The 27,129-nt window shown below is 30.4% G+C and overlaps 2 protein-coding genes across 3 annotated transcripts; both read right to left on the bottom strand.

The window, feature by feature from the left end:
* Positions 1-7,847: 7,847 nt before the first annotated feature.
* LOC124836334 (putative plastidic glucose transporter 3) lies at positions 7,848-16,758 on the bottom strand. 2 transcript variants are annotated; one of them, XM_088112295.1, is made up of 15 exons: positions 16,571-16,758; positions 16,054-16,176; positions 14,340-14,439; positions 14,183-14,250; positions 13,965-14,097; positions 12,974-13,073; positions 12,757-12,869; positions 12,527-12,620; positions 11,677-11,830; positions 11,370-11,513; positions 11,205-11,278; positions 9,677-9,765; positions 9,113-9,227; positions 8,448-8,662; positions 7,848-8,103 (listed from the first exon to the last, which is right to left on the bottom strand). In XM_088112295.1, the coding sequence occupies exons 2-14, from the start codon at positions 16,118-16,120 to the stop codon at positions 8,474-8,476; spliced, it is 1,440 nt and encodes a 479-aa protein (XP_087968421.1). In that variant the 5' UTR covers positions 16,121-16,176; positions 16,571-16,758; the 3' UTR covers positions 7,848-8,103; positions 8,448-8,473. The 2 variants fall into 2 exon arrangements, with proteins under 2 accessions (XP_087968421.1, XP_087968422.1); XM_088112296.1 differs by lacking the exon at positions 16,571-16,758 and having other exon boundaries at positions 16,054-16,194.
* Positions 16,759-18,380: 1,622 nt separating this feature from the next.
* On the bottom strand, positions 18,381-21,376 carry LOC124836335 (protein CURVATURE THYLAKOID 1C, chloroplastic-like). The gene is made up of 6 exons (XM_088112297.1): positions 21,127-21,376; positions 20,180-20,274; positions 19,995-20,081; positions 19,098-19,160; positions 18,968-19,005; positions 18,381-18,617 (listed from the first exon to the last, which is right to left on the bottom strand). Exons 1-6 carry the CDS (start codon positions 21,224-21,226, stop codon positions 18,563-18,565), a joined length of 438 nt encoding a protein of 145 aa, XP_087968423.1. The 5' UTR covers positions 21,227-21,376; the 3' UTR covers positions 18,381-18,562.
* Positions 21,377-27,129: the final 5,753 nt, after the last annotated feature.

The raw sequence follows: 27,129 nt of genomic DNA, 5'->3' as shown, positions 1-27,129 counted from the left end.
TTTGTGGTAGAGAAACAAAAGATTTCTTTTTCTTCTCTGGTAGGGTAGGATTTATCACAGTACACGAACAAAAACTGAATTTTTTGTTATATATATAATCAAAAGTACAACTAGAATATACACAAGAATTAGCATAAAACAATACTAATACGTAGTAGTAATGATGTGTATAATCGAAGACGAGCCCACCAAATTTTTAATTTTATTAAATGAATAAAATAATAGTGGGCCACACTGACATTCACATGCGTTTATTTTGACCCGAAAGATTTGATCTTTTTTTTATGTGGGAAGTCTTCCATTAGATTTTTCGAGATTTGGACCAGTGGGTTATACTTATTTACTGATTTTTTGATTTTTTGGTTTGTTTCTTATACGATCTATTTAGGTAAAAATTCAACGTAACATTATATAAGGTTGTCCCAAATGTTAGGTGTTCTGTGGTCGAAGCGATGTTTGATGTTTGATCATTTGTAGAAGTTACTGAAAGAAGGTTCGTGCCTTGTGTTAATGTATCTTTCATGCAATTCTGCAATAAAAAATGCAGAAGAAAGAAGCATGTGCAGAACGGATTCCATTTTTTTAAACGTTGTGTCAGTTTGCTATTCTAGCTTCTCGCGACTAGAAGGGCCCAAAATTTCTGACCCCAAAAGCAATAGGTTCTCAAATGTGGTTGCAAATCTCAATGCTTATCTACCACGTCATTAAGGAGAGTAGTTAGCGTAGAGAATACAATGAACTTTTTCGGATTATCTCGTGTTAGTAGAGACAGATTGAAGGGGTTATTTATTGATTGCTATGACATTTCATGATCCATGTTTTTAAGAAACCGTGTGGAAATTTCAGTTGACTGAAAATCGATAACTTTAATACGACGGCTATGGGATTAAGAATCACCATCAAAATATTCTTTCACAAATTTTTTTAATCTTAATCTTTTAATTTTGTTGTAAGTTTTCGTTACAAAGTTATTTTTAGTTTTTTTCTATGTCTTTAAACTCTAAATTAACTAATGGGTTAAATATGTTTTTAGTCCCTAAATTATTGGCCGTTTCTGGATTTTGTTCCTGTTTCAAAGTAAGGTACAATTTGGTCTCATTCTTTTCGAAACGTTCATTTTAGTCATCGAAAACTAAAAAACTGTTTAAAAATTTGGTCCTCATTTAGCAACAAATGAGGACTAAAACCAAAATTTCGAGGACTAAAACAAACGTTTCAAAAAGAATGAGGACCAAATTACATCTTACTTTGAAAGAGGGACGAAAACATATTTAACCCTTAACTAATTATATGTTAAAAACATTCAGACGTTAAAGTCAGTTATTCCGATTGATTATCACATTAAAGTCTTAAATTTAAAATAAATACAATCATCTATCTTTTTATTTGATCTCTGTATTTATAAATTTCGAAATAAATTTTTAATTAGAATTAATAGACCTAATTACATCCCAAAAATTAATAAATATGTTTTACGGATAAATATGTTCGATCTCACATTTATTTTTTACAATTTGTTTCCTTCACTTTTTCTATGTGGGAATGAGAACGGGTTAATAATACATATATAAAAATACAGTTTTTATTTGTAATTTTATAACTGTAGCTTTATTTTGTTTTGGTTGTGTACCTAATAGTTTTACCTTGTTTAGCTTTCGATGCATCCAATATAATTGACGTTGGTTTAAATGGCTACATATTGCAATAGAGCCCAAAACCAATGTTCAAATAACAGACACAAAAATTGAAGTCAAAGTAAATTATCAGAACTAACTATATTATATTTTAGACCACGAAAATAAGTCAATTGCTGCCTTTTCATCACCTGACATTATTTCTTGATGGTGGTCACAACCAACAGAACTTTATTAAAAGGGGTGTAGAAAATATTCTGAAAATACGTCATGTTATAAACATAACATAGAAATATATCTATACAATAAGATAATCATGTATCATTTTGAACCAAACGGTCAATTACTTTTAACATGAATTAATTTAGAATAAAGTATGATTATTAATAATTAAATTACAATTAAATCATCTCTAATACCAAATTTATTTCAAAAATTATAAATTTATATTTAAAATAAAAAAGTAGTTTATATGTATTGATTACTAAAATGACCAAATCTTCACTGATTTTGATATTAAAATGTTTTCTGTAAATAATTTTTCAGTTTGACTAAACAAATATTTAAAACAAACAATACAAACATTTAAATATTCAACTCCAGATAACTTTTCAGTTTGGTCGAACAAATATTTAAAATAAACCATCATCAAGATGAACATTCAGATATTCAAAAACATGTGATATAGTAACTTCGATTTCATAATCAAAACCGCATAATAATGATAAATTCTAATGACAAATTCTGGAAGTTAAGACTTGAACACAGAAAACTTTAGAAATTGATATGGAAATTAAGCAATGAAATCCACAGGTATATTCGTACCAAGAACTCAGTTTAAACAGACACCCATATCAGAAAGTAAAAGTGCATAGAAAAGCACCTACCTGAGCAAAATGGCAATGTCTGCTTCCAACCTACCTAAACAAATGCCATTAAAGCATTCTAAGGGAAAAAAAGGGACTTTGTATGCTGAGTTGAAGAGAAAGTAATGAAACTTTAGTTTCGGCCACACATTTCACCAAACAGCTGCAAGGCAAAAAAAAGAAAAAAATAACACAAGAAAACAACCAAATTGAACAAAAAAAATGAATCACGATCCCTTGACTCTAGCATCTAATGATCATGAAAGTGAAAAGAACAATAGCAATTAATTCCTATAATAAAAAAGCATAAACAACACGAAAAGTCTCTGTTCATTTATTTTGTCGAACAACTGCGATCCAAAAATTTCAGTGGAGAAAACATTTCCAAAACAAAAGAAAGAGTAAATTTTACAATGGAGTTTAATATATTCATTTACTGAATATAGATAAATGTAAAATGAGTTTTACATATAAACTCGCTAAAAATAAATCAAAGTGTGTGGATACTAATTCCCAAATTGAAAAAACCATTAACGAATCAATACCATAGAAAATCATGGACTCGAATAAGTATACATTAGTAAATTATTTATATAAATTAAGAATAATACTACTTCAAATCTCAAATATAAATAAAATTATCGAAATATTCATGCAATGAAAATAAAAATAAAAATACTTAACTTCACACTGATTAAGAGTATTTAGAAGTTTATTTAATATTTTTAATTTTATAAAATGAAGAAATACGTTTTACAAATTATTTTCAATTATACATCTAAATTTTAATAAGAACAAATTTTAAAATAATAATATTAAATAAGATTGAGTTAGTCAACATATGTCTATTATATTTTTTAGCTTTGCCAAAAAAAATGTATAATAAATCATTTTATATATGTGGGAGGGAGATGAGTTAGTTAAATTTTATAATTATATATATTACAGTATTTTATTAGAAAAATAAAATAAAGACAAAAAAAATAGAGGAAAAGATATAAGCAAGAAATCGAATAACTCTTGATTAGTTTGTAAGAAATAGAAAATTAATAAAAAAAAAATCACCTCTATTTTTTTCTAATTTATATCCTTTTATTTTGAAGAAGAAATCTTTTATTTCATTCACATCAAACTATTTTTTTTTCTTTATTTATTTCCTCATTCTTTTTTCTTATGTAACCGTGTTTCATTAGTATATAAAAAAAATACTTTGCTCGTTTTTTCATTTTTCATTTAGTCTCATAACTTTTGAGAAGCACATTTAGTTTTTTTAAGATAGTTCATTTTAATTTTTTTTCGTGATAAAACTAATGAAAAACATTGGTAGAATTTTATATCTTTTATTATTATATGTATTCATGTGTTGCTCATTAGATCTCCATGATAATATTTATATAAATCAAAAGAAAATAACTTTGAGAACAGATAAGTGTTAATTACATATACCACAATATTTGTGATAGAAGATATTTGTGACATATAATTATTATTTACATATATATATACATATATATATATATATATATATATATATATATTATTTTTTGATATTTATTATTTATAAATAACAAATATTTTAATTTTTTTTAAATGATTTATACGATATCATATTATTCGTATCACTTATTTGTAAAAAAATTAAATTATATTTTATTAAGTTAAATTTAATTAAAATAAAAACTAATTTATATTTTATTAGATTAAATTTATTTAAAAATAATTTTTTATATTTTATTAGGTTAGATTTATTTGAAATTAAATTTTAATTTATATTTAACTTAATTTATATTTTTTAAATTTTATATAAAAAGTTTATAAAATATTTTTTTTTAAATTTTGATAGTTATAGATACTTGTAAGTTTTAAAATACTTGTGATTATTTTTTAAATAGATATTCAATTAATAATAAAATAAAGGGTTAAATATGTTTTTAGTCCCTAAACTATGGGCCATTTCTGGTTTTCGTCCATCTTCCAAAGTAAGGTACACTTTAGTCCTCATCCTTTTCGAAACTTTGGTTTTAATCCTCGAAAACTAACACCGTTAAAAATGTGCTGACGTGGCTAACGGTTCTCTGACACACGATTTTTTTTTGAAGTGTTTCTCACTTTTTCTCTCCTTCTCTCTCTTCCTTCCGTCTTCCACCCAACTTCCGCCGCCGGGAACCAGAACGGATCCACCGACGCACCTGCACATTCCCAGTTGCCCAGACCTTAGTAAGTGTTCATTTTTTCTATCATAGTCACTATTTTGGTAATTTGAACTTGAGCCATGGAGAGTAGAAAAATTATCTGTTTTTCTGTCATCTGCTTTGTTTCCCGATACAACATGCTTCTGCAAAAGATTTCCAGTTCCAGTGGTAGCATATAATGGACCACTCATATGCATATAGGGTGTTTTTCTCTTGCTCAGAAGTGGACCAGTATGTCCCGCAAGGCTAGTTTCTTTCTCGTATGACTCCAAGGAACTCATGGGAATAGAAATTGAAGCGCTTTGAGTCCTGGTTACCATCCTTCGGAATTTAGAATCCGAAGGTTCATCGTATGGTTGTGCATCTGTATCCGACAACATTGGGCGCTTGTCATTCTCAAAATTAGCCATGTTTTGATTATTCTGCAATTTTTTACAAAGTTAGCAAAACATCCAATGCATATATATTTCTGCATCATATCAGCAACTCTAAATCAAATACTGAAATTTAACTTGAAATGTGAAAAGGGGGAATGTAAAATTAAAAAGTGGTTTAGTGCATGAAAAAGCCAAATATTATACAGCAGTAACAGAACCAAATTGAATTTAATACAGATACCAGTATTAACTTTCCCTTGCATTTATATTCCACATTGATCCTTTACCAAAAGCGTCGTTTTTCGGCAGTGGTTTCGGAGGAAGAAGCGTCGGAAAGAGCAGCGGCGGGAAGGGGTTTGGGGGCAAGGTTGAAATGGCTGATGGAGGCAATGATGTTGAACAGTAAGGGTCATCGTAACATAATCCGAGGGAGAGAGAAAGGAAGAAAAGCTGAAAAATAAAGAACTCTGTCAGTCTACCGTTAGCCACGTCAGCATTATTTTCACGGTGTTAGTTTTAGAGGACTAAAACCAAAGTTTCGAAAAGTATGAGGACTAAAGTGTACCTTACTTTGGAAGAGGGACGTAAACCAAAAATGGCCAATAGTTTAGGGACTAAAAACATATTTAACCCTAAAATAAATAACAAGCTTATCATGTACAACCCAATGGAATACTTTACAGTCCCTAATTATTAGTTAGGGGACAATTTTTCCTCAATATTTGTTTTTCAATATTTTTATTATTAATTTTCTGTTGCTAATTGTTTTCAAATTATTGTCACCTCATTCAACATCATTTTCTAAAAGAAACGAAAAAAAATAGATAACTTCCGAGAAAATGAGAAAGAAGGAACAAAAAAGTGATCACAATCACAATAAAAGTGGAGATAAAGTTATAAACTTGCTATTCACAACTTTAAGTTGCATCGGTCTTCAGATAGATTTTGACTCTTGTTTTTTTCAAACAATTCTTATATGAAGATAATCTGTTTTTTTTGTTTCAATAAAATCATAAAACTAAATAAATAACAAAGGGATTTGTAAATAAATTATTATTACATTTTAATTAAAGTCATAAAAGATGAGTATAACTAAAAATTGAAAGTTTGATTGGAATAAGTGGAAACAACAAGTTGCATTGAATTGAGATGTTATCTGGGAAAGGTTTGAAACAGTAATAGCACATTGGAAAGCAATGGAAAGGGACAACATCATAGCCTCCGAATCAATGCTCAGTGATGTCTACCCATTCAACCTAACAACATGTTTGGCTGCAACAACTTCTATTCTCTCTACACAAACACGGTTTATATGCTGCCACATGCTGTGTTTTTAGAGGTAGCGGATGGCCTTTCATATGATAAAATAAATTTCTTTCATAATATTTTAACAAAAACATGTTATTTTTTTGTTAGATTTAAAATAATAAATAAATAAACAATGCTGACCATGGATAAACTCGTATGATGTTTTTAGAATTATATTCACACAATATGAAAAATCAAAGTTTTTGAATTTCGAAGGAATATGGTTACACGGCTTAAACTTAAAGGAATTGACGAAAAGACACTATTAAGAATGGAGCCTGCGTCTTAATTTGACTCAACACAGAAAAATTTACTTAATTCAGACATGGTAAAGATTAACAGACTGAATGTTATTTCTTGATTTTATAGGTGACAGTACACAATTGTTTTTAGTTGATGAAACAATTTGTTCAATTAATTATGTTAATGAACTTTTTAAACTTGTTAAATAATTATGTATAGGTATCCCTCCACAGCCAACTTTTTAGAGAGACTATAACCACCTAGATCACTTACCGTAAAAATGTTTTTAACAAATATGTGTCAAAATATCTTTTTTCTTAATAAATTATTAAGTAATAATAGGTCAACACATTTACATCTATTTCACGTATATTATAAAAATAAAATACTTATAAAAAAAATTTTATACTTAAATAAAAACAAATAAATATAAAAAGATATGTATATCGTTTCTAAAACTCTCTCAAGCTAAATTTATGACACAACAACCTCAATAAATGTACCTTTGATAGCTCTCATAGGTTAATCTCGTTCCATAAGAATGAATTAGCTACGACATTGTTTTATCCATAAACAGAAATCAAATTCAGGGTTTTACAATCATTCAAACATATTATTATTGATCAGTCAATTATGTTGTACCCTCTTTATATTAGTTATGCCATTTAGATAAACCATACTACTACCTTTTATATTTGTAATTTGAATCCTGTATTTTGCAACACGTGTAATTTTGTTCCTAGATTTTTTAATATTTTTGTTTTCTTAATTTTTAGTCATCCATAATTTGATTCTTTTTAAATAATTTTGATCCATAACTTTGTTATAGGTATTTATTGCTATAGACATGACAATGTGAGATTGAGAGATAACGTCTAAAATATTCGTGGAGTGTGAGACTGAGAGATAACGTTAAATATTCTTGGTGTACAAAATGAAGGGACTGGTACCAAATTCAGAGAAAACATATGAATATTTTACTGAAAATAATTACATATAATTAAAAAATTAAATAATAAATAGTAAAAATGAAATTCTGATACCGAAATTATGATCAAGTCAAATATTTGTTATTGATGTTTATCAACACACATACGTGTGTGTGTGTATATATATATATATATATATATATATATATATACATATATATATATAATTATTTTTTAAAAAAAAGTGATTATATATTTTTCTCGGACACACACATATATAGAACAACTAGCTTCTTGCTGAAATAAAATCATCGGTTTGGTTTACTTTTACCATGTCATTTTCATATGAAAGCAAAACTGTGATATCAGTTATGTAATTAGAATTACATTGTCCCAAAAGTATCAACTGTAATGTGTTCACCATTTGACTGACAAAAGTAACTCTAAAATTTACATATGCCTTTCAGTGAGCACCCGAACAAAGAATCAAATATAGCATGAGATGATCAAAGTCTCTAAAAACTTGACCCCCAGCAACAAAAGCACAGATTTTCCTGCAAACCAGTGAGAGAAAGAATCACAAGCAGATTAATACTCTGAAAACCATTTAAATTATTTGAATTATGTACTGAATTGTTAAGATTTGGATTTTAAGTCTAACTCAGTTCTACAGAACCAATTTGTAAAACCAATTTGTAAAACCAATTTGTAAAACCAATTTGTAAAACCAATTTGTAAAACCAATTTGTAAAACCAATTTGTAAAACCAATTTGTAAAACCAATTTGTAAAACCAATTTGTAACGTGAGATTTACATCCATTTATATATATATACTATAAATTGATTTTATCTTTAGTCGATGCAGAACTTTCAACCTAAGTTAAAATATGATTATACCTTGTCATGAGACCTCTTTAGTTTGTTTAGCTTGCCTCTTGTGCAAGAAGTGCAATTTCAATTTCCTGAAGCGACTTCCCTTTTGTTTCCAGAATATATTTCTTCACAAAAACCACCGCTACCAAACAAAATGAACCAAAAATACTATACAGGAGTTGAGCCCCAATTAGCTCCAGCAAGCGCAAGAAGAATAGACCCACGAAGAAGTTTATCATCTGTTAAAAGAAATGTTTACAATCTTAGAGAACATGGTAATATTGGAGGAGCAAAACCAAATGAAACTGATATAATGTGAAAGGCCAAAACTTCCTTCAAACATGTATATTGTTTCTGATGCAGCTGCTATTGAACTGAACTAGAGAAAATGTCAAAGTGATTCTAAGTAGAATATGATGTCAACTTACCAATTTTCTCTTACCTCAAAAGGTCAAATTCAGACCTAAAAGAATCTTTCTTAATACAAGTACACAGATAACTCAAATATTTAAACAGAGTTTAGTTTTAAAATGTAAACATCATACAATATTTACTACCATTAACATAGTTAAACATGGCTAAAGATTGCACATCAGTAGATTTCAAGTTCATAAGTATGTCAAAAGTTCAAAACAAGTTAAATACTTTGGAAAGTTAAGATGTATAAGAAAACTTGAGAAGGCAGTTACCCAATGCACAGCCAGGCAAATGGCCATTGCCTTTGCTCTAATATTGCCGGGTAGCATTTCAGACATGACAAGACAAGGAACTGGACCAGCGCCAAAAGCAAATGACATCACAAACCTGTGTTGTCCATTTCACATTTAGCAACATATACAATGAAACATGCACTGTCAAATTCACAGAGATTTATAACTTGTTCAGTAGTTTGACAGTCAAACAAAGGAAGTAGGTATCTTTTCAGATTCACAAGGTGTCCAACAATCAATGCAGAAATCCATTTTTACATAAATAAAGCAAACTTTTCAAAGTATGGCTAATATTCGAAAAGCTGCATTAGATTCATTTGTATGTGATTCTGTGGATAAAATGAGATTGAAATCTACGTTAGCCAATTATTATCACATATATATATATATATACACACACATATATACTTGTGCATCTGATAGTGACAAACTAAGGACACAGGTTATGAATTTCAGAAAAAGATTTGCTAAATATAAAGGGGGGTGCACCCCAGCACCAAACCCGCCTTCCAACAAATGCAAGTTGAATTTCTGATCACTTACAGTAACATGCCACCGACAGACAGATACATTGCTCCAAATCCTGATGCAAAAGAACTTGCAGCAAAGGCTTGTAGACCCATTGTTAACGCCTAAACAAGAAAATGGGCAAAGATCAGGTTATATAATTCTCATCACGTAGCTTATGAAAATTAGTATGAAATGTAATAATTGGACAGAAATCCAACTTTTAAACTGCATCATAGAATAGCTTAGATTTCTTCACTAATTAGTGTAGGAAAACCCAAGATACCAGAGTTCAAAAATGAAATCATACTATTGGTGAGCTTGCTAAAAGGGAAAACAAGTGTTAGAACTCACGTCGACTAAAGATAAGATCAATTTAGAGTGTATGTAAGTGCAAACCTCACCTTATAAATCGATTTTATAGAATCGGTTTTGTAGGATTGAGTTAGGTTTAAAGTTTACTTAACAATAAGGAAGTAACTTATGAATTGAAAGCAATTGGCTATATATTGAGCACAAAAATTTGGTTGCATAGTCAATTTTCAACGAAATCTACAGGAGATTCTGGTTAAATAATCAAGCCTTAATTTGGATGGTTGCTATTGATACAAATTTTATGAGTGTATTTTTCTTGACTAATCTAACTAAGCTAGTATTTTTATCTTTCTTTCACTAGCTATGAAAATATAGACTCAATCCTAATCCCTAACTTCATGGTGCTACATTTCAGTCGCAAAATCATGATAGAGAAACTATCCTCTTGCATATATTTGGACATTATTCCAATACAAGAAAGATAATTTCATTATTTGAACCTTTTATCTTCCCAATAACCAAGTAGACCCTAGCTAAATCCCCAAAAACTATACGGAAAACTTTCCCATTTCCCATTTTCAGGTTTCATTGTCCTCAATTCCAGTTACATTCTGTTAGGTTCCTTTATTCAGGGAACCAAAACAGTAGCTTCTCTTCCCACTCATGCACTCAACAGCAGGCAAGAAACTGTATGTATATGTATTTTATTCAATCTGTAATGTATAGAAAGAAGAAAATACAAGTAATGATCTCCCAAGGAAGCCTCCCTTCCTCCACTGGCAAAGAGGTCCAGTCTATACCCAAAAGGAAAAATATCTGATATCCTCTCCCTCTATTCTGTTTGTTTATTTATACTTTCTCTCTCCTCTAACAGACTAACCTCTCTTCCCACCTCTAATTTTCTCCCCTTTTATTCCTCCTCACATATACTTTTAATTGTCTAACACATTCTCTGTCCATTTTTACAGACCTTCAAATGGGAGTTATGTTGCATGGCTTTGAAACTTAGCAATTTGGTGTCCAAAAGTATTGTTTGGAAGCTGAATGGATATGGTGCCTTCCTAATTCTCGTGGAAGTTAATTCATGTGGAATCCAATAAATTAATAGTTAAAGTAATTACTGAATAGTAGACGGCTACAGTTTAATTTGAATTTTCTAAAAACATGTCTTATGAAATTTTGTTCAAGTGATATTCAAGTTTAGAAGAGATTCATTCAACAAAGGGACAACTTTCATTTTTCTTCCTACCATGCCCAGAAAGCTACCCAGGAGAAGCAATTTCCTTCCAAGTTTATCCATGAGAATCATTGCAATAACAGACCCTGAAGAAGTTACACGAGAAGGTTGAGAGGAATAAAAAGCAATTGCAAATCAACAAATAAACAAAAATAAAGGAGATAAGCGAAACAATACCCACTAAATTGCAGATTCCTACACACGCGTTTGCAATATCAGATGGCACACCAAAACTTTCAAAGACAGTTGAAGAGAAGTAAAAAACAGCATTTATGCCGGATAGCTGCTGCAACCCAAAAAGCGCACAGCCAATGAACATCACTGCAAAATGCATTTAGTGATTTAGCAACTATAAAAAAAGACACAAACAACTATATACTACTGCAAAACAAATGATTTTAGAATTTTTTATATGATTAAGCTAGCCTATAAAGATACACTACTGTTCCATTAGAATAAAATATTAAGATGTGTAGTCATGTACCTCTGAAATAGCGGCCACAAATTAAATCTGAAAGTGTGACTGTATCAGATGCATCACCTTTGTCAGCCTTTGACAGTTCAACCATTGCAGATTTCACATGTACTCCTCCCAACAGCTTCTCAAACTCAGCTTCAGCTTCAGTGGTTCTTCCTATCTGAACAAAATAAAAGAAATATAAGTGTTTGTGTAGAAAAATGAACCTAATCAATTAAAAAAGGAAATAAATACAAAACAAAAATAGACAAAGGGGAGGATGAGACCCTTGGTACTCTACTTAAAAAACAAAAAATACAGATAGTCAATAAAAAAGTTACAAAATAGACATCAGAAAGGGTATATTTATTTATTATTTTAAAAAAGGGAATTAAGCATTGGGAGAAGGAAACCCGGAATCTCCTGTTTTCAATCTTAAAGAGAAAGAAATAACAGAGCCAAACAAAAGGCAACAAAAGAGTAGTCTTTCAATAGCACCACATCAGCAAAACATTGTTCTATGAAGGGGTATCAAATAAAGAGACCTTCAAAAGCCCTCTTCAGAATCAAGTTAAACAAAAAAGTAAAAGAAATATAAATTAGAAACCATAAGACATGATAGTTCCTAACTTTTTATTACCTCATTCCATCTTAAATATACAAGTGCAACATTAAACTTTATATATCATCAAAAAGATCAAATTAATAATTAAATATCCATAGGCCAGAGTTGGGATAGAAAAATTTATAGTCCAGTAATCAATCTCCCAAATATGATCCAAAATAGTTGAAAGCAAATACATTAAATTATGTTTTGACAATTAGTCTTAGGAATTGAAAATTCTTGATAGTTTTAAACACATGGCGATTAGATAACCTTGAAAAGCCAATGAGGACTCTCTGCACAGATCTCCATAAAAAGAGCAAGCATTGCAGAAGGGACGACAGATACCCAGAAACAAATTCGCCACCTGAGTACACAATTTCCACATAAAATACAACCTTTAAAAAATATGTGCAGAAAATGTAATTGAAATTGAATTGCCCTATAAGGCTCCAATAAACATATCTTCACAAATATCACCAAGCCTACATAGCTTTTCATACCAACCAACTATTTCCTTTGATGGGATTCCAATAAAGAAAGAGCCCATGAGTCCAAGACATGTTGCAATTTGGGTTAAGGCTCCATAAGCACCTCGAACAGCTGGAGGTGAGACCTATAAATGCAAGTGGAATTAAGCCAAGAATAAAAAACCTCTACCGAAAAATACAATGATCTCAAACTGGAGAGAAACAAAATTGCTGATATCATCTAATATACCTCAGCCACATAAAGAGCTACAACAGGTGGGCCAAGTCCCATTCCAGTACCAACAAATAACCTTCCCAGAAGCATGCCCCACAGAGTTTTTGCTGTTGCACTGCAAAAGTTGTGAATAGTAAGCTTATAACTTTATCTGCTGTTTTATTGTGTTTGTGAAGACCTTTTTCTCCTTCTTTCTCATCACCCTTTCCCCCTTGCGTTATCTTCTGTTTTTTATAGAAAACATCACGGAATGGGATGACATTAATTTGAAAACAATTAGCAAGAGAACCTTAACAATAAAAATATAAAAAAAAAAAGAAGCAAAAGCTTGAGGAAGGGATTTCTTCTTTGTTTTATAACAACGATTATTAAAGTTGTAAAGTGATTTCTCAAATTCTTTTCCAGATTTCATTCAGAGATAATTTAAAAGTTCTCTACCAGCAATAAGTTGAAAACCGAAATTCAAACTTAAGACAGAAAATAGGAAACCTTTTGAAATCCTTGTGACAGGGTCTAATTTTAAAATAAGGAACTATGGATTATAAATCTTCAATGGGAAAAATCCCTCTTGATCACACTGAAAACAGAAAAACAAAGATAGAAATACTGCACAATTTCAAGGGTCTGCAATGCAATCCCCCATTCCTAGCTTTTCATCATTTCCCTTAACGGATTTCACCCCTCTTTTCCAACCATCCAATTCAAGTCATTTATCAGTGATCATAAAAGAAAATTGATTAGACCATTTTTTTCACTGAAGAAACAAGGCTAGTCTAGTTTGTTAACATTACGCAGTTCCCACAAAGTAAGGAACAAGGAAGTCCAAACTCAAAAAAAAATGAAACCGGATAGAAGAAAATTAGCCTTTCAAAAAACTGTGGTTTACGCACACACAATATAGCTTTTGTGCATCAGTTGTACCAATAAAATGCAAATTTTATTGCACAAGAAGGCAAGGTGACACAAGTAATGAAAGAGACAATAATTTAACTTATGTAGCTGATACCTCATCCCAGCCCCAATTATCATAGGTAAAGCACACAACTGGAAACTTCTTTTACGCCCAACACCATCTGCCATCCATCCACTGAACAGAGATCCAACAAAAGCACCTCCTAAACATACACTTACTACAAGACCTTCATCATAAAAGGAAGTAGATAATATTTAGATGTCAAACATGATAAAAACATTAATGTTTGTCATCAAACTAAGATGAACTACCTTCTGCTATTGTATTCCCACTAAATCCAAGATCTATAGAAATGCTCTCTAATGTTTCATTCACTACTCTGCATTGGCAATAGCAGTAAGAAAATAAGATATTTTATACATGCAAGAAGAATGAATGTGAATCAAACTTTGGTATAAAAGAACATACCCAATATGGTATCCATACAAGAAGGAAGAAAGAGAAGCCACTAGTACATGCCGAAAAGAGTGCCACCAACATGGTTTGGCATTCTGTATACGCACTGAAGCTATGATGAACGAAATTCTTCTGTCAGTGATATCATTATAGCATCTTCAACGGAAGTTCTTTCAAGTAACTTGCAAAGGATTTTATTTCACGTTAAATGTCCACAAGCCACATCACTCCTAAGCTAGTGTTTTACAGTATTTGCACCAATAATGGGATTTATAAGCATTCTACATTTTTATAAATCATTTTTTGCACTTCACTTTTTGAACATTCATAATATTAATTTTTTTTATTTAAGTATTAATTTAATACAGATGTAGTTTATATATTATAGACTTAGTGTCTTATTTGAGACCTGGCTCTTATTTGAGACCTAGCTCTTAATTCTAAGAACACATCAACCAACTCCAATGGATATATCTTTCAAGGCCTAGTGCTTATATTTAAGACTTATGTTAAGATTTTGGCATTGGAGTTACTGTTACAAAAAAACCAATTTCTCCAATTGGCATATAGAAAATTACCAAAAAAACATTAAACACTTCTTTGTCATTCCCTCTCCCTATAGAGAGAATAATAATTTAGATTACACACAAGCTCACTGTTAGTTTACTTTTTTTATTGTTCTTAATTATATTATTGACCATGTTTTGCAATGTTATCAGTGTGTACATATCAATGTCAAACCAAATTTCACAAGCTCGTAAGTGAAATTGGGTGTTAAAATGTGTCACCCAATACGCTACATGAATCAATACTCATCAAAATATAAATTCACTCACTGTCCTTTCAGGAAAAAAGTATGTATATTCATCTGCAAGATTCAAAAGAAGCACAGAAAAACATACATGATTATGTAATATATACTATGTAATAAAGATACTATGGCTGAATTGATTTGAAGTAGCCATTTCCATTTTTGCCTGAAAGTTGAGTTCAGTCTCCACTGCTGTATCCAATTTGAACACATTTTATATCTCTTTTGGATTACCACGACATTAGTGTAAAGTATCTACTAGTTTTGCTGATATACAACCTATTGTGGGGTCTCTCCTCCAAAGCAAGTTTTCTTCATCCACAAAGTTTGAATTCAACACTTGTTAAGGGATCTAAATCCAACTCCACTTGAACCATGGTCGTGGAATCACCCAAATACGAACTCAAGAAATCTAATTTTTTAAATTGTAAAATGCAACTACTTAGTGCATGATTGATTTCCCACTAGTTTTGGAAATTGTTTCCTAAAACAATTCGGCACTACTCAGCAATCAACTTCTCATCCCAAATCTATAAGTTGAGAAATGTTCTTTAATTCTCTTTTGTTATGTTTAAGCTCTTTGGAGGAAAAGTTCTAGAAAACAAAAGAATAATCAGGAGACAAACCCGTTTAGAAATGTTCAATAGAAGACAAACAAATTTTAGAAAACAGTAAACGAGCAAGACATTAGTTTAACTGTATTAGTAATAAAAAGAAGAGTTCAATAGTTAAACGCATGCAATCTAAAAAAAGTTTTACACTGTCAACAAATCACAAATCATCGTTAACTATAACTTCCAAAATTATCAGACAGTGATGTGCGATTGGTTGACAGTGTAAAATACCCTATCAACGCATAACCCATTTATTCTAAAAAGAAAAACACATACATGAACGAAAAGAAAGCCAAGGTACCTAAATTTTCATCTTTATCCTGGCCAAGTATGTGATCCTTGGATGCTACCCGTTGCCTTCCCCGCATGGCAAAACGATATATAACTTCTTCAAAATTCGCCAGAGAGCACCTTCTGATATACACTATTGCATCATCATAACAACAACATCAGTTGAATTGGAGCACATGGCACTGGCAACAACATCAAGCACAACACCCCACCAATCTCAATAATAAGATTGCAAGAAAAATTCTCAGATCTGACACCCCAAGAACTTCATTTTCAATCACATGATGTCACCTCTACCATTATTTTTCCATGCACATTGTCATTCCCGTAAATCTCACCGTTATCAGTTTTGTTTTGTTCAAAAGGGGTTTATTTTTTTGAAGAAAATCACAAAAATGAAGAATGCTCACTTCTCTAACTGACCATCCCAATCACAGAAAAAGCTAAAACTTTCCTAAAATGTAATGGTACCCAACACAGGAAAAATAATAAATGAAAAGTGAGAGAGAAAATTGGAAGGTGGGTACCTCGTTGGTGCGAGATGAAGAATTTGGAATGGCGTTAGAAATGCAGGGAGATCGATGCAAATGAAAGGGAAAAAAAGAGTGAGGAGTGATCATGGCAGTTGAGGACAATGGCACGTGTCAGTAGGTGACGCAGTCGTAGCAAAAGAATAAACCCACCATAGATTTCGCACACATGTCTACATATACGCATATGCATAATGAAGCACATGCAAGTTAAGTGTGATACAAAAAAGAAAAAAGTAGAACAAAATTTTGTACATGTGGCAGATTCTAAGGTTCTGGTGTTTGTTTCTGATATCATGTGCTTACGAAGAAGTAGAAGAAGACTCCAAATTTGGCTAGGATTTCATTTGCATTTGCTTGCTACAATATTCAGTGCGAGTTTCGCGACAGAACAAACAATGAAGAGAGAAAAAAAGATTGCAGATAACAGTTTTTTTCCTTGTTTGATCGAAGAGGAGTAAACATATAAATTAAGGGTCTTTTTTTTTTAAGTTGTTTTCTTTTTCTTCATTTTGTTTTTCTCTACTAAACATTGGGAGAGCTTCAAAATGTGAGAAATTAATATTACTATTTAATCAAATTTCATTTGTAATGTTGTTTTATTTCATTAAAATACATATTTCATGCATTGTTTTCATAATTAGTCATGAAAAAATGTAACTAGCTCAAACTACTCTTATTTTATTGTTATATGCATAATTAATATTTTTGCTCTATTTACTTTCAATCTATCATTTTTTTTTTCTTTTATCACTCAATTTCAATTTTGTAAACATTATTAATAAATAAAATCTTACATCACAATTTAAATAATTCAGTATATACTCAAAATATAATTAGTTATAAATATTAATTATATAAAAACAAGCATTTCCTTTTGCAGATGCCAAAATACTATTTAGAATTAAGAATAATGACTTCATAAGCTAATTACACGTGATCCAATAAGTGCTTTTATTTCTCAGACAAAACTATTCTAGTGTCTTCCTTCTTCTTTTTCATATTTATAGCAAAAATCTTAATGTATTTGGGTTATGTTATGGGAGTTCATAAGGATTAGGATAGAATAAGTCTCCTGGTTTTATGAATCTATCAGACACAACAATATTTTTACCGCAGAAAATTACAGAAGCATTTATCAGACACAACACGTTAATTTTTAAGAATACATAAATAAACAAGTTTGACATAATCAAGGTTGGTATTGTTAGGCAAAGGCAAAGCACACAATCCTTAACCAACCCACCTAGGTGGATGATGGCATTGTTTGAATAAAGAACCAAATGATTTTCTTTTCTTTTTGCTGAAATTATGAACACATGTTGGTGGAAGTTGGCAAATGGGCAATAGCCTTATCAATTGGCTGACAAACACCTCAACCCCATCTATGACTGCGAATTCATTGTTTGACATAGAAGGAATTTGAAGCGTAAGGAAGATAAAAAAGGTAGAAAAATGATAGCTTTAAAGTAAATGAATAAAAAAATTGATACATCTCAGAAGATAGATAGTCCCTATAACTGTAAGTGTAAGTTACCTGATCTCTAGGTCAACCCCTCATATTATATACTTGTTCAACTAAATTAGACACTGGCGATTTTGTTGCAATATTGAATGCTTACAAAACAGTCACAGTGGCTAAAATTGTGATCAAACATAGACCATCTTTTAAAACCCTGTTCTTCACCTATTGATTGCTGCACGCTCAAGTGAACAATTCCTTTTTTCTGGGCATTACTTAGGGTAGTATTACTCTTATTAGTTTTATGCTCAAGGGAACTTCATTAAAAATTATATGCAAAGAAGCTAACCCAGCACCAAAAAGTAAGCTTTAATTCATTGATGTAATAATGTACTGATCTTTAAACATATAGTTAATCCATGCATTGAAATTTGCATAGGAGTGATGACAGTCAAAGCCCTCTTTCCCCTCCCTCTCCTTAACTAGCTTTTCCCTTCCAATCTAGCATAGCATTTTGGTAGCACATTTTACTGGCCCAAGATATCTGTTGCTGACTTGTTCAGGATTTGAAAAAGCTCTTCCCTGTAATCAGAAAAAATCAAGTGAAGCTGCTTCCAAACTGAGTGCTCTAGAAGCTAAACCTTTTCACTGGGATTTCACTTGAAAAAAATCAGTGAAGGGCTAATTTATAAAAAGAAAACCTTCACTATGTGAGATTAATCTCTTTATTATGTAGTTAATCACCACCAGTTTATGACAGTATTAATCAATATAGTGGTCAATAGGCCTTTTACTGTAAATGTAATCCATTTCAAATTTTTCTTTTACTTTACACAATTTTTTTAATGAGATCAGGGGTCTTAATCTTGTATGTGCTTAATATTAAGCAAAGTGATGATGAAAATCAGAGTAAAGGGGACCAATATGCTTACCGGTCAGGCTTGAATACGAGATAGCGATAAGTAAACCACTGAAATAAAAGGAAAAAGCTTGCATTATTTGCCAAATTATAATAACTGACATTAATAGAAACACACGTCAATTATGCAGCACAGCGCTTACAACAGAGTAAAATATTCCAATTAATTCAAATACAGCTGGGAAAAGTGGTAATTTGTCAATGGCCTGCAAACAAAAATGACAAAAACAAAATCAGTAGGGTGCAAACCTTTGAATAAAGTCCACGAACAGTTGCTTTTCATAGTAAAAATATGTACAGGTTCAACAGCCAAATCAAAAAAGGAAGGAATGTCATTGTGAAGCAGTTTTCACTTAAAAGAGCTTTTCAAATCTTTAGTAAAGATTTATTTGTGGATCAACTGTTATAACTTGTTAAGAGGTGGAGTTTAAGTCTAACTCAATCCCACAAAATTATGCATCCATTTATATACTCTAAATTGATCTTATCTCTAGTTGATGTGGAACTTCCAACACATAACCCAAATGGATTTGTTCTTCTACCATCAGACCAATTTTTTGTAGCAGTGGCCATATCAGCCCATGCGCTATGAAGCACTTGCACTTGCATCACAATTTTTACCAATGCATATCAATGGAGTATCCAAACCTATAAAAAATGTTATGAAAATCTAATACAACTAGATACGGAACATAAAAGTGTACATAAGATAGAAATATAGAAACAGTGTCTCTTTGTGACCCAAAAATAGAAATTATCCTCGGATGACTCTCGAGAACAGAATAAGTCTGAAATCTCTCTACTCTTACCTCTAGGCAATAAGCAAATGAGTAGTTAACAATGATCTAAAATTATGACAATTATATATTTATTATGCCTTATCAAATTTCAACTGTATCCAGTAGCAAACTACTGTATCCTACACATTTTAAGAAAAGTTGCATAGCTGTCAGATCATGAAATATCTAATACTATGTCATCATATCCAAAAAAATTCAATCATGTATTCATTCCAAAACACTGAAAGTGGAAAAGGTTACCGCAACCAAATTTGTTGACGCCCAAAACGCTGCTACAGCTGCAAATCCCAACCCAAAAAGTCCCAGACGGTCTTCAGGTTGATCCCACTGTTTCAAAACCAGTAAACAGTAGCATAGGTATATAGTACCTTCTGTGTCACTTTAAAAGAGGGACAAGATGGATAAGAGTGAGAGGAGTAACTCACAACATTCTGAACGGACTTAAAAACAGTAAGGGAAGTTGAAGATTCAGAACTTCCCCCGGAAGCCTTCACAACCAAAGAAACATTGCTCTGTCTCCCTGTGATGTAAGCATAACGAAAATCAAGAATGTGATACATAAATGATACAAACAATTGGACTCACACTTGGATTCTAATAATCTCTCCTTAGGTGAGTCCCTTCCATGCTGACACACTCTCTCTCCAACAGAAGGGACCACACAGTATCAATAACATCTGAGTCCAACCACATAAGGGATTGAAACCACTCTCTACCAAAAACTTTAAAACAATGGGTTAAGGGGTCTTTCCCCAAAGTATTATACTTTTTCATTTCTATTCAATGTAGAACTTGGACTTAAACTTGAATTCACGCTCTAAAACAAATCAGAAGAAGTTGTATGTAATCAATAAGTTAGCAATTTTTTTCACGCAACAGTAAGCCAATGTAGATCAAAATTGACCCCTTTATGTATGAAAAGTATACAAGTAACATACATTATGCACCAACGACTTTCATGGCAGAATAGAACCTGATGCGAAAATCTCATGAGTTGTACACGGTGCCAGAGTGCATAATCATGCCAAAAAATCACTTACACTGAGATTTCCAGTTAAATCTTAATTTCCACAGACAGACAATTGCCAAGTTCCAAACATATGCAGGTGATTTTACAGTTCAACCTTGGCAATGCAATGATATCATTTGACCACAGTAACTATGCAGAGAGGAAAACCTAATTATTTCTCCTTTATGAATACCTTCTACATAATCAAAATTTTCTATTTGAAACTAAACTTCCCAGTTCATCTTCTCAAGGATTCCACTTTGAGTTAAACCAAGTATGCTTGAAAAATTAAAAACCCTCTGCTGTCTGAGGGAGAACAAATCTCAACATTGAAAGAAAAGCAAAATAAAAGCAAAGGGTTACCTGAAGGAAGAGAAACAGGGAAAGTTGGGAAGGTTCCTGGGTGTGAATTTCTAGATGGGAGCAGCAATGGTGGCAACAAGCTTGCAACAATGGAAGCCATTTGAACAACACTAATCAAAATTACAAAAAAAGACTACAACTTTGGCTAAGTTTCCCCTCCTATGATAATCAGATGACAGAAATCAGAGCCTCCAATGATAATCAGATGACAGAAATCAAAAGTAAGATTTCCTTGTTTGTACTGTCATTGTATTACTCTACTGCTGCAAAAGACGTGTAAGTAAGACAGAATATTCCACTGCAAGGAGTGTGCACCACAAAAATTGAAGAAAATCAAATCAAATCAAATATATTTATTTTTAGGCTGAATACGCTCTTTTGTGACAGAATTACCATGATTTTCTCAATTTTATCATCATGAGTCTGTTCAATTTGGTTGCATTACTTTTAAAATTAAATTAATGTATAATCTCTTCTATTAAAGTGATGGTAACAGGTCGCTATAATAAAAATTATTATGAATAATAAATGATACATTATAATTAAAGTTGATCCGCATGACATAAATAATAAATATTACAATAACTATGTCTTAACAATATTGATAAAATAATTATATTATCTTATTTAAAAAAAAACATACTAAATAGTATTAAAAAAACAAAATTAAAAAAGAAAACATGAAAAATAAATATGACAAGTATCTTATTAATTTTGAATTGTGTATAAAATTGAAATTTGTCTTTTTTAAAAAAAACTATATATAAAACTTATATTTATATTTTAACAATATATGAAATTTTTTTCTGGATGATGTTAATTTTTAAGAAATATTCCATGTATTATTAAAGTTAATTTTGTGACACTTGAATATGTATTTCATATATTATTAATATTTATAGATGAGTTTTATATATAATTTTTTTTAAAAAAAGATAAATTTCAATTTTATATACATGTTAAAGAACTAAAAAGATGCTTAATTTTATCACATAATATTACAATAACATGTCATAAAAATTTTATGAAAAAATCATATTAACTTTTTATTTATAAAAAAATAAGATTAAATTCAGAACATTTAAAATAAATAAATAAAATTAAAAAAAATCTTACCTTTCTAAATTATTTTATTTCAACTTCCCAACCATAAAGTTGGTCCCTATTACTGTTATATATACTGTACAACTTTTTCTTTTGTAGAAATTAGTACACTTTTTTTTTTCAGAAATTAGTACATTCTTTTTTAGAAAATAGAATGAGGCAGAGAGAGAAGATAAATAGATAAATAAAAAGTTAGGAAGTGAAAATATTAAATATGTTTTTAGTCTCTAAATTATCAAGCGAATTTGTTTTTACAAAGTAAGATACATTTTAATCCTTTTATATAAAAAAAACCTTAATTCTTTCGGGAAGACCAAAAATTTTTGAAGAAGGAGGATTAAAATGTACCTTACTTTGAAAGAGGGACTAAAAACAAATTCGATAATTTCATATTTAACTCTAATAAACTAATATTTTTTTCCAATCACACAACAAAATGAAAAACATTATACGTTGTGTTCATATCACTAAAATTTGTATGAAAATAGGACGAGAACAAATTATAGAAGATAAATGGCTAACATGATTAAATATAGAAAACTATTTTTTTTAAAAATATGTGAAAGCCATAATAGCAATTCATTAGTAAAATGAGAGACTAATATTGTATTAAAATAATCAAGTATATTTATTTTTTCGTAGTTTTATTCATAAGATAAATTGCATAATTAGTTTTTATTTTATTATAATACATAATATTGTTTCTACTTGCCTGTTTTTTTTTTTTTACTTATGTCTCAATTAATGTATGTTTAAACTTAATTTAATTTGTTTGTGTATTTAAAGCATATATGCTTAGATATCTTTTAGAACACAATATTTTTGGATATTGATAAGTTAGGTTTATTAAAAGAATAGATTTACGAGGAAAACACAATACTTATCAGATTTAAACTTAATTAAAGAAGAAATTTATATTATTTTTTACTTAAAATCTTAAGACAATAAATTAATAAGTCTTTATCTTTGTATTATAATTTTTTATTTTTATTCAATATGATATATAAATTCATATTTAGATTTTCAACATGATCCAATCTGCTGATTATTCGATTTGATTTATGTTTGGACAGATAGTGACTGCCTTTATACTTATTAAATTTATGAATTAGGTTTAGCAATTACATTAAAATAAGAATATAAAAGATTTATATTAATCGAGGGTTGGAGATAGTGATTTTGGAGTGTTAAGTATATATATCAGAAACAGTTAAGTGACGATGTTTGTGCTGCAGTAGAAAAAAAAAAAAGGAAAATGGGTGAGATTACGAGAGAAAGGGTGCGTATAGCAATTCAATGAAATAATTTGATTTTTCTAGAATAAAAACAAAAGAAAAATCCCTTTTTCTCCAATTATTTTTCACTTCTCATTTTTCCTCCTCTCTCCATCTCTAATATGGACCACTAGAAAATAAATTACAATTATTTCTTCAACTTACAATGTTTCTTCTTCAATTTTGGTAGTTGTAGAGAAGTTTAGAGTTGGTGTTTGATGAATTATGGTTTCAATTTTTTTAATTAATCAATAAACTTCTATGCATTGTAATTTAATATTTTATTCAAATTTTATTTCTCAAGAGTTTAAGAGATGTTAATTTTATTTTTACTCAGACAAGAGAACACATATCATATCATTCATATATATTATATTTATAATAATATGTCATTTCTGTTGGGTACAAATAAAATTTCACATAAGATAAAACAAGATTTGAGTGATACTATCAAAAATAAATTTGTGAGGGCTTAGTCTAAAACGGATAATATCTCTCCAGTGTAGAGATCTATGTGTATGTGTATGTTGAACTTCCCTACAATTTCACATTAGGTATATTTTATTATTCATTTAACTAAAGCAATATAATTTAATAATTTTTGTATTCCATGAGTTAAATATATTTGATCAGGTTAAAGATTCATAAAAAAAAATTTAAATACAACCAAATGACCTTGTATTCACATATGTAACCAACTAACTTCATAAATACAACTTCATTTTATAAAAACCTTATCAACAAAAACAAATCATCAATTACGTTATTTAAGGTAACTTCACTTACCTAAAACATTCAACTAGTACAAATTGAAACCCAACATATGTCCTATTTTAACATAGGAAACTAAAATATACATACAACAGATTCTAATTATCAAATTAAAAATATCATAAGATACTAAATTAATATAAATTCATCTATACTCATCTAATCTCACATATGTAAACATGTTCATCAAACCTCTCATATATAAAAATGCAAAAAACAAAACGATAAATTATCCCAATAAAACAAAAAAAACATTCTAAACAAAATTTTGATTAATAGACTAATTTTACCCTTCTACTGGTATCTCCTTAATAGATTCGAATCATAGCAAAATATGAAGAGATTGAAATATTAGAAGAGATGAATGATTAACATAAAATCTCATAGATAAAGAGATAAAATAGAAACAATATAGCTTTTAAAAAACAATTTTTTCTTTTGAATAAAGTTTGAATAGTTAATTTTTTTATTTTTTATTTCTTAACTTTGACTAATAAAATATTTATACTCTATTTTATTTAAATCACAAATAATTTTAAACCAAATTAGTTATATTTTACAGTCTAATTTATCCACTTAAAATAATCAATATTTTCAATTAAGAAATTATGAGAACGCATGTATTTCTAACATTATGATATTTTTTTATACTTTAAAAATCGTTTTATCTTTATTGAAAAAAATGTTATGAGAAATAATGTAATTTTTTACTTTATAATTTTAAATTTTATAAAAAATTATTTTATATTTTAATATATGTAAAGGTAATTATTTTATATGTTGATATATGTAAAAGTCACACACACACACACACACACACACACACACACACACACACACACACACACACACACACACACACACACACACACACACACACACACACACACACACACACACACACACACACACACACACACACACACACACACACACACACACACACACACACACACACACACACACACACACACACACACACACACACACACACACACACACACACACACACACACACACACACACACACACACACACACACACACACACACACACACACACACACACACACACACACACACACACACACACACACACACACACACACACACACACACACACACACACACACACACACACACACACACACACACACACACACACACACACACACACACACACACACACACACACACACACACACACACACACACACACACACACACACACACACACACACACACACACACACACACACACACACACACACACACACACACACACACACACACACACACACACACACACACACACACACACACACACACACACACACACACACACACACACACACACACACACACACACACACACACACACACACACACACACACACACACACACACACACACACACACACACACACACACACACACACACACACACACACACACACACACACACACACACACACACACACACACACACACACACACACACACACACACACACACACACACACACACACACACACACACACACACACACACACACACACACACACACACACACACACACACACACACATATATATATATAGTCTCATTTCACTTAAATCACAAATTTGAGTATGTTAAAATAGGGTATGGTGTTCAGCACTACTTGTGTAGTATTGACCGTAAGTTTGGTTGTGCAAGTTTGAAAGCATTTTTGCTCCAGACTATTGAGTGTCCCTTTTTGCCCCTAAGTGATCATTTTTTTTTTGCGTCAAAAAATGGCAAGGCACTACTGAGTGTCATCTTACATTGCAGGTCTAAAGCTATTTTTGGCACTAGGACGCTCAGCGGCAAAAAAGTGTTAATGAGTGCAACATTTTACAAGAAGAATTGTGTTGAGTATAAGGACTATCGTTGATCATCACCTTATTGTGAAAAGTTTGACATTGAGTGTCACCTTTAAGCAACAATTTGTATACTAGTTTTGTTTCTTCTTTTTGGCTATTTGGATTTATTTATATAATATTTGATTATGCTTGTGAGTATAATGACTATATATTTGAAAATGAGAATGTTTGTTATGATGATACGTGCTATTGTTGAGAGAATTTTAAGAAAAATTTATGTGTTGTAAATTTTAGTGTATGTTTTGACATATGGAAGTTCATAAGGTAGGTATCTGATATATTATAGCCATTTGACTCATATAGAGATGAATAAGGTGGGGGAAGAGAATAAAACAGGATGTTTTAGTCTTGAACTTTTGGTCTTAGACGTTATGAGACTAACCTTGTGAGTACTAGGGTGATAACATTTCTCTTTATGACTCTGCAAAACATAATTAGAAGTGTGTAGACCTACAGTGAGACCCTATGTCAAAAGCATGTATTAAAATAATTAAGTATACAGTCAACTATTATGTATGTTTTTATGAATTTTAATCCTTTATAAATGTTGAACTGATATTTGTTATGACTCAACTGTTTTATGATGTTTCTTTTACATATTAGTTTAACTTTTTTTTTTATTGTTTTGTTGATCTGTTTCAATGATCACGTTACGATATAAACAAATGACGATGATATGTTTTTATTAGAAAACAAAGGCGCAGCGAAATAATTATTTAGTTAGTTAACTAGTTGTATAAAAACCTCTTTTTCTTTTGAAAACATGTATATGATTTCTATGTTGTGTATATATACTATATTATTAGAGTTATTAATATGGATAATTGTGTAGTAATATTTTATATGACTTCTATTTATCTCTTCTGCCGATATTTATTATATTTTATTTAGTAATTACGTATTATTAAATAATGGAATATTATATGATAGTTTGATTAACAACAAAAATGA

Source organism: Vigna umbellata, chromosome 4, assembly GCF_029865625.1.
Source record: "Vigna umbellata cultivar VRB3 chromosome 4, Vumbellata_1.0, whole genome shotgun sequence".
In the NCBI taxonomy this organism is placed as follows: domain Eukaryota; kingdom Viridiplantae; phylum Streptophyta; class Magnoliopsida; order Fabales; family Fabaceae; genus Vigna; species Vigna umbellata.
This window is presented reverse-complemented; position numbering and strand designations above follow the sequence as displayed.

Bases quoted from the DNA above. Each gene is read 5' to 3' on its own strand.
- LOC124836334 (XM_088112295.1), bottom strand. From the start codon at position 16,120: ATGCGGGGAAGGCAACGGGTAGCATCCAAGGATCACATACTTGGCCAG. The intron at 14,440-16,053 runs GTACCTTGGCTT...CGTTCATCATAG, and splicing joins GGATAAAGATGAAAATTTAG to CTTCAGTGCGTATACAGAAT. The intron at 13,074-13,964 runs GTATCAGCTACA...CAACTTTTGCAG, and splicing joins ATAATTGGGGCTGGGATGAG to TGCAACAGCAAAAACTCTGT.
- LOC124836335 (XM_088112297.1), bottom strand. From the start codon at position 21,226: ATGGCTTCCATTGTTGCAAGCTTGTTGCCACCATTGCTGCTCCCATCT. The intron at 19,161-19,994 runs GTAACCTTTTCC...TTTTGTTTGCAG, and splicing joins CGTCAACAAATTTGGTTGCG to GCCATTGACAAATTACCACT. The intron at 19,006-19,097 runs GTAAGCGCTGTG...CTTTTATTTCAG, and splicing joins TTGGAATATTTTACTCTGTT to TGGTTTACTTATCGCTATCT.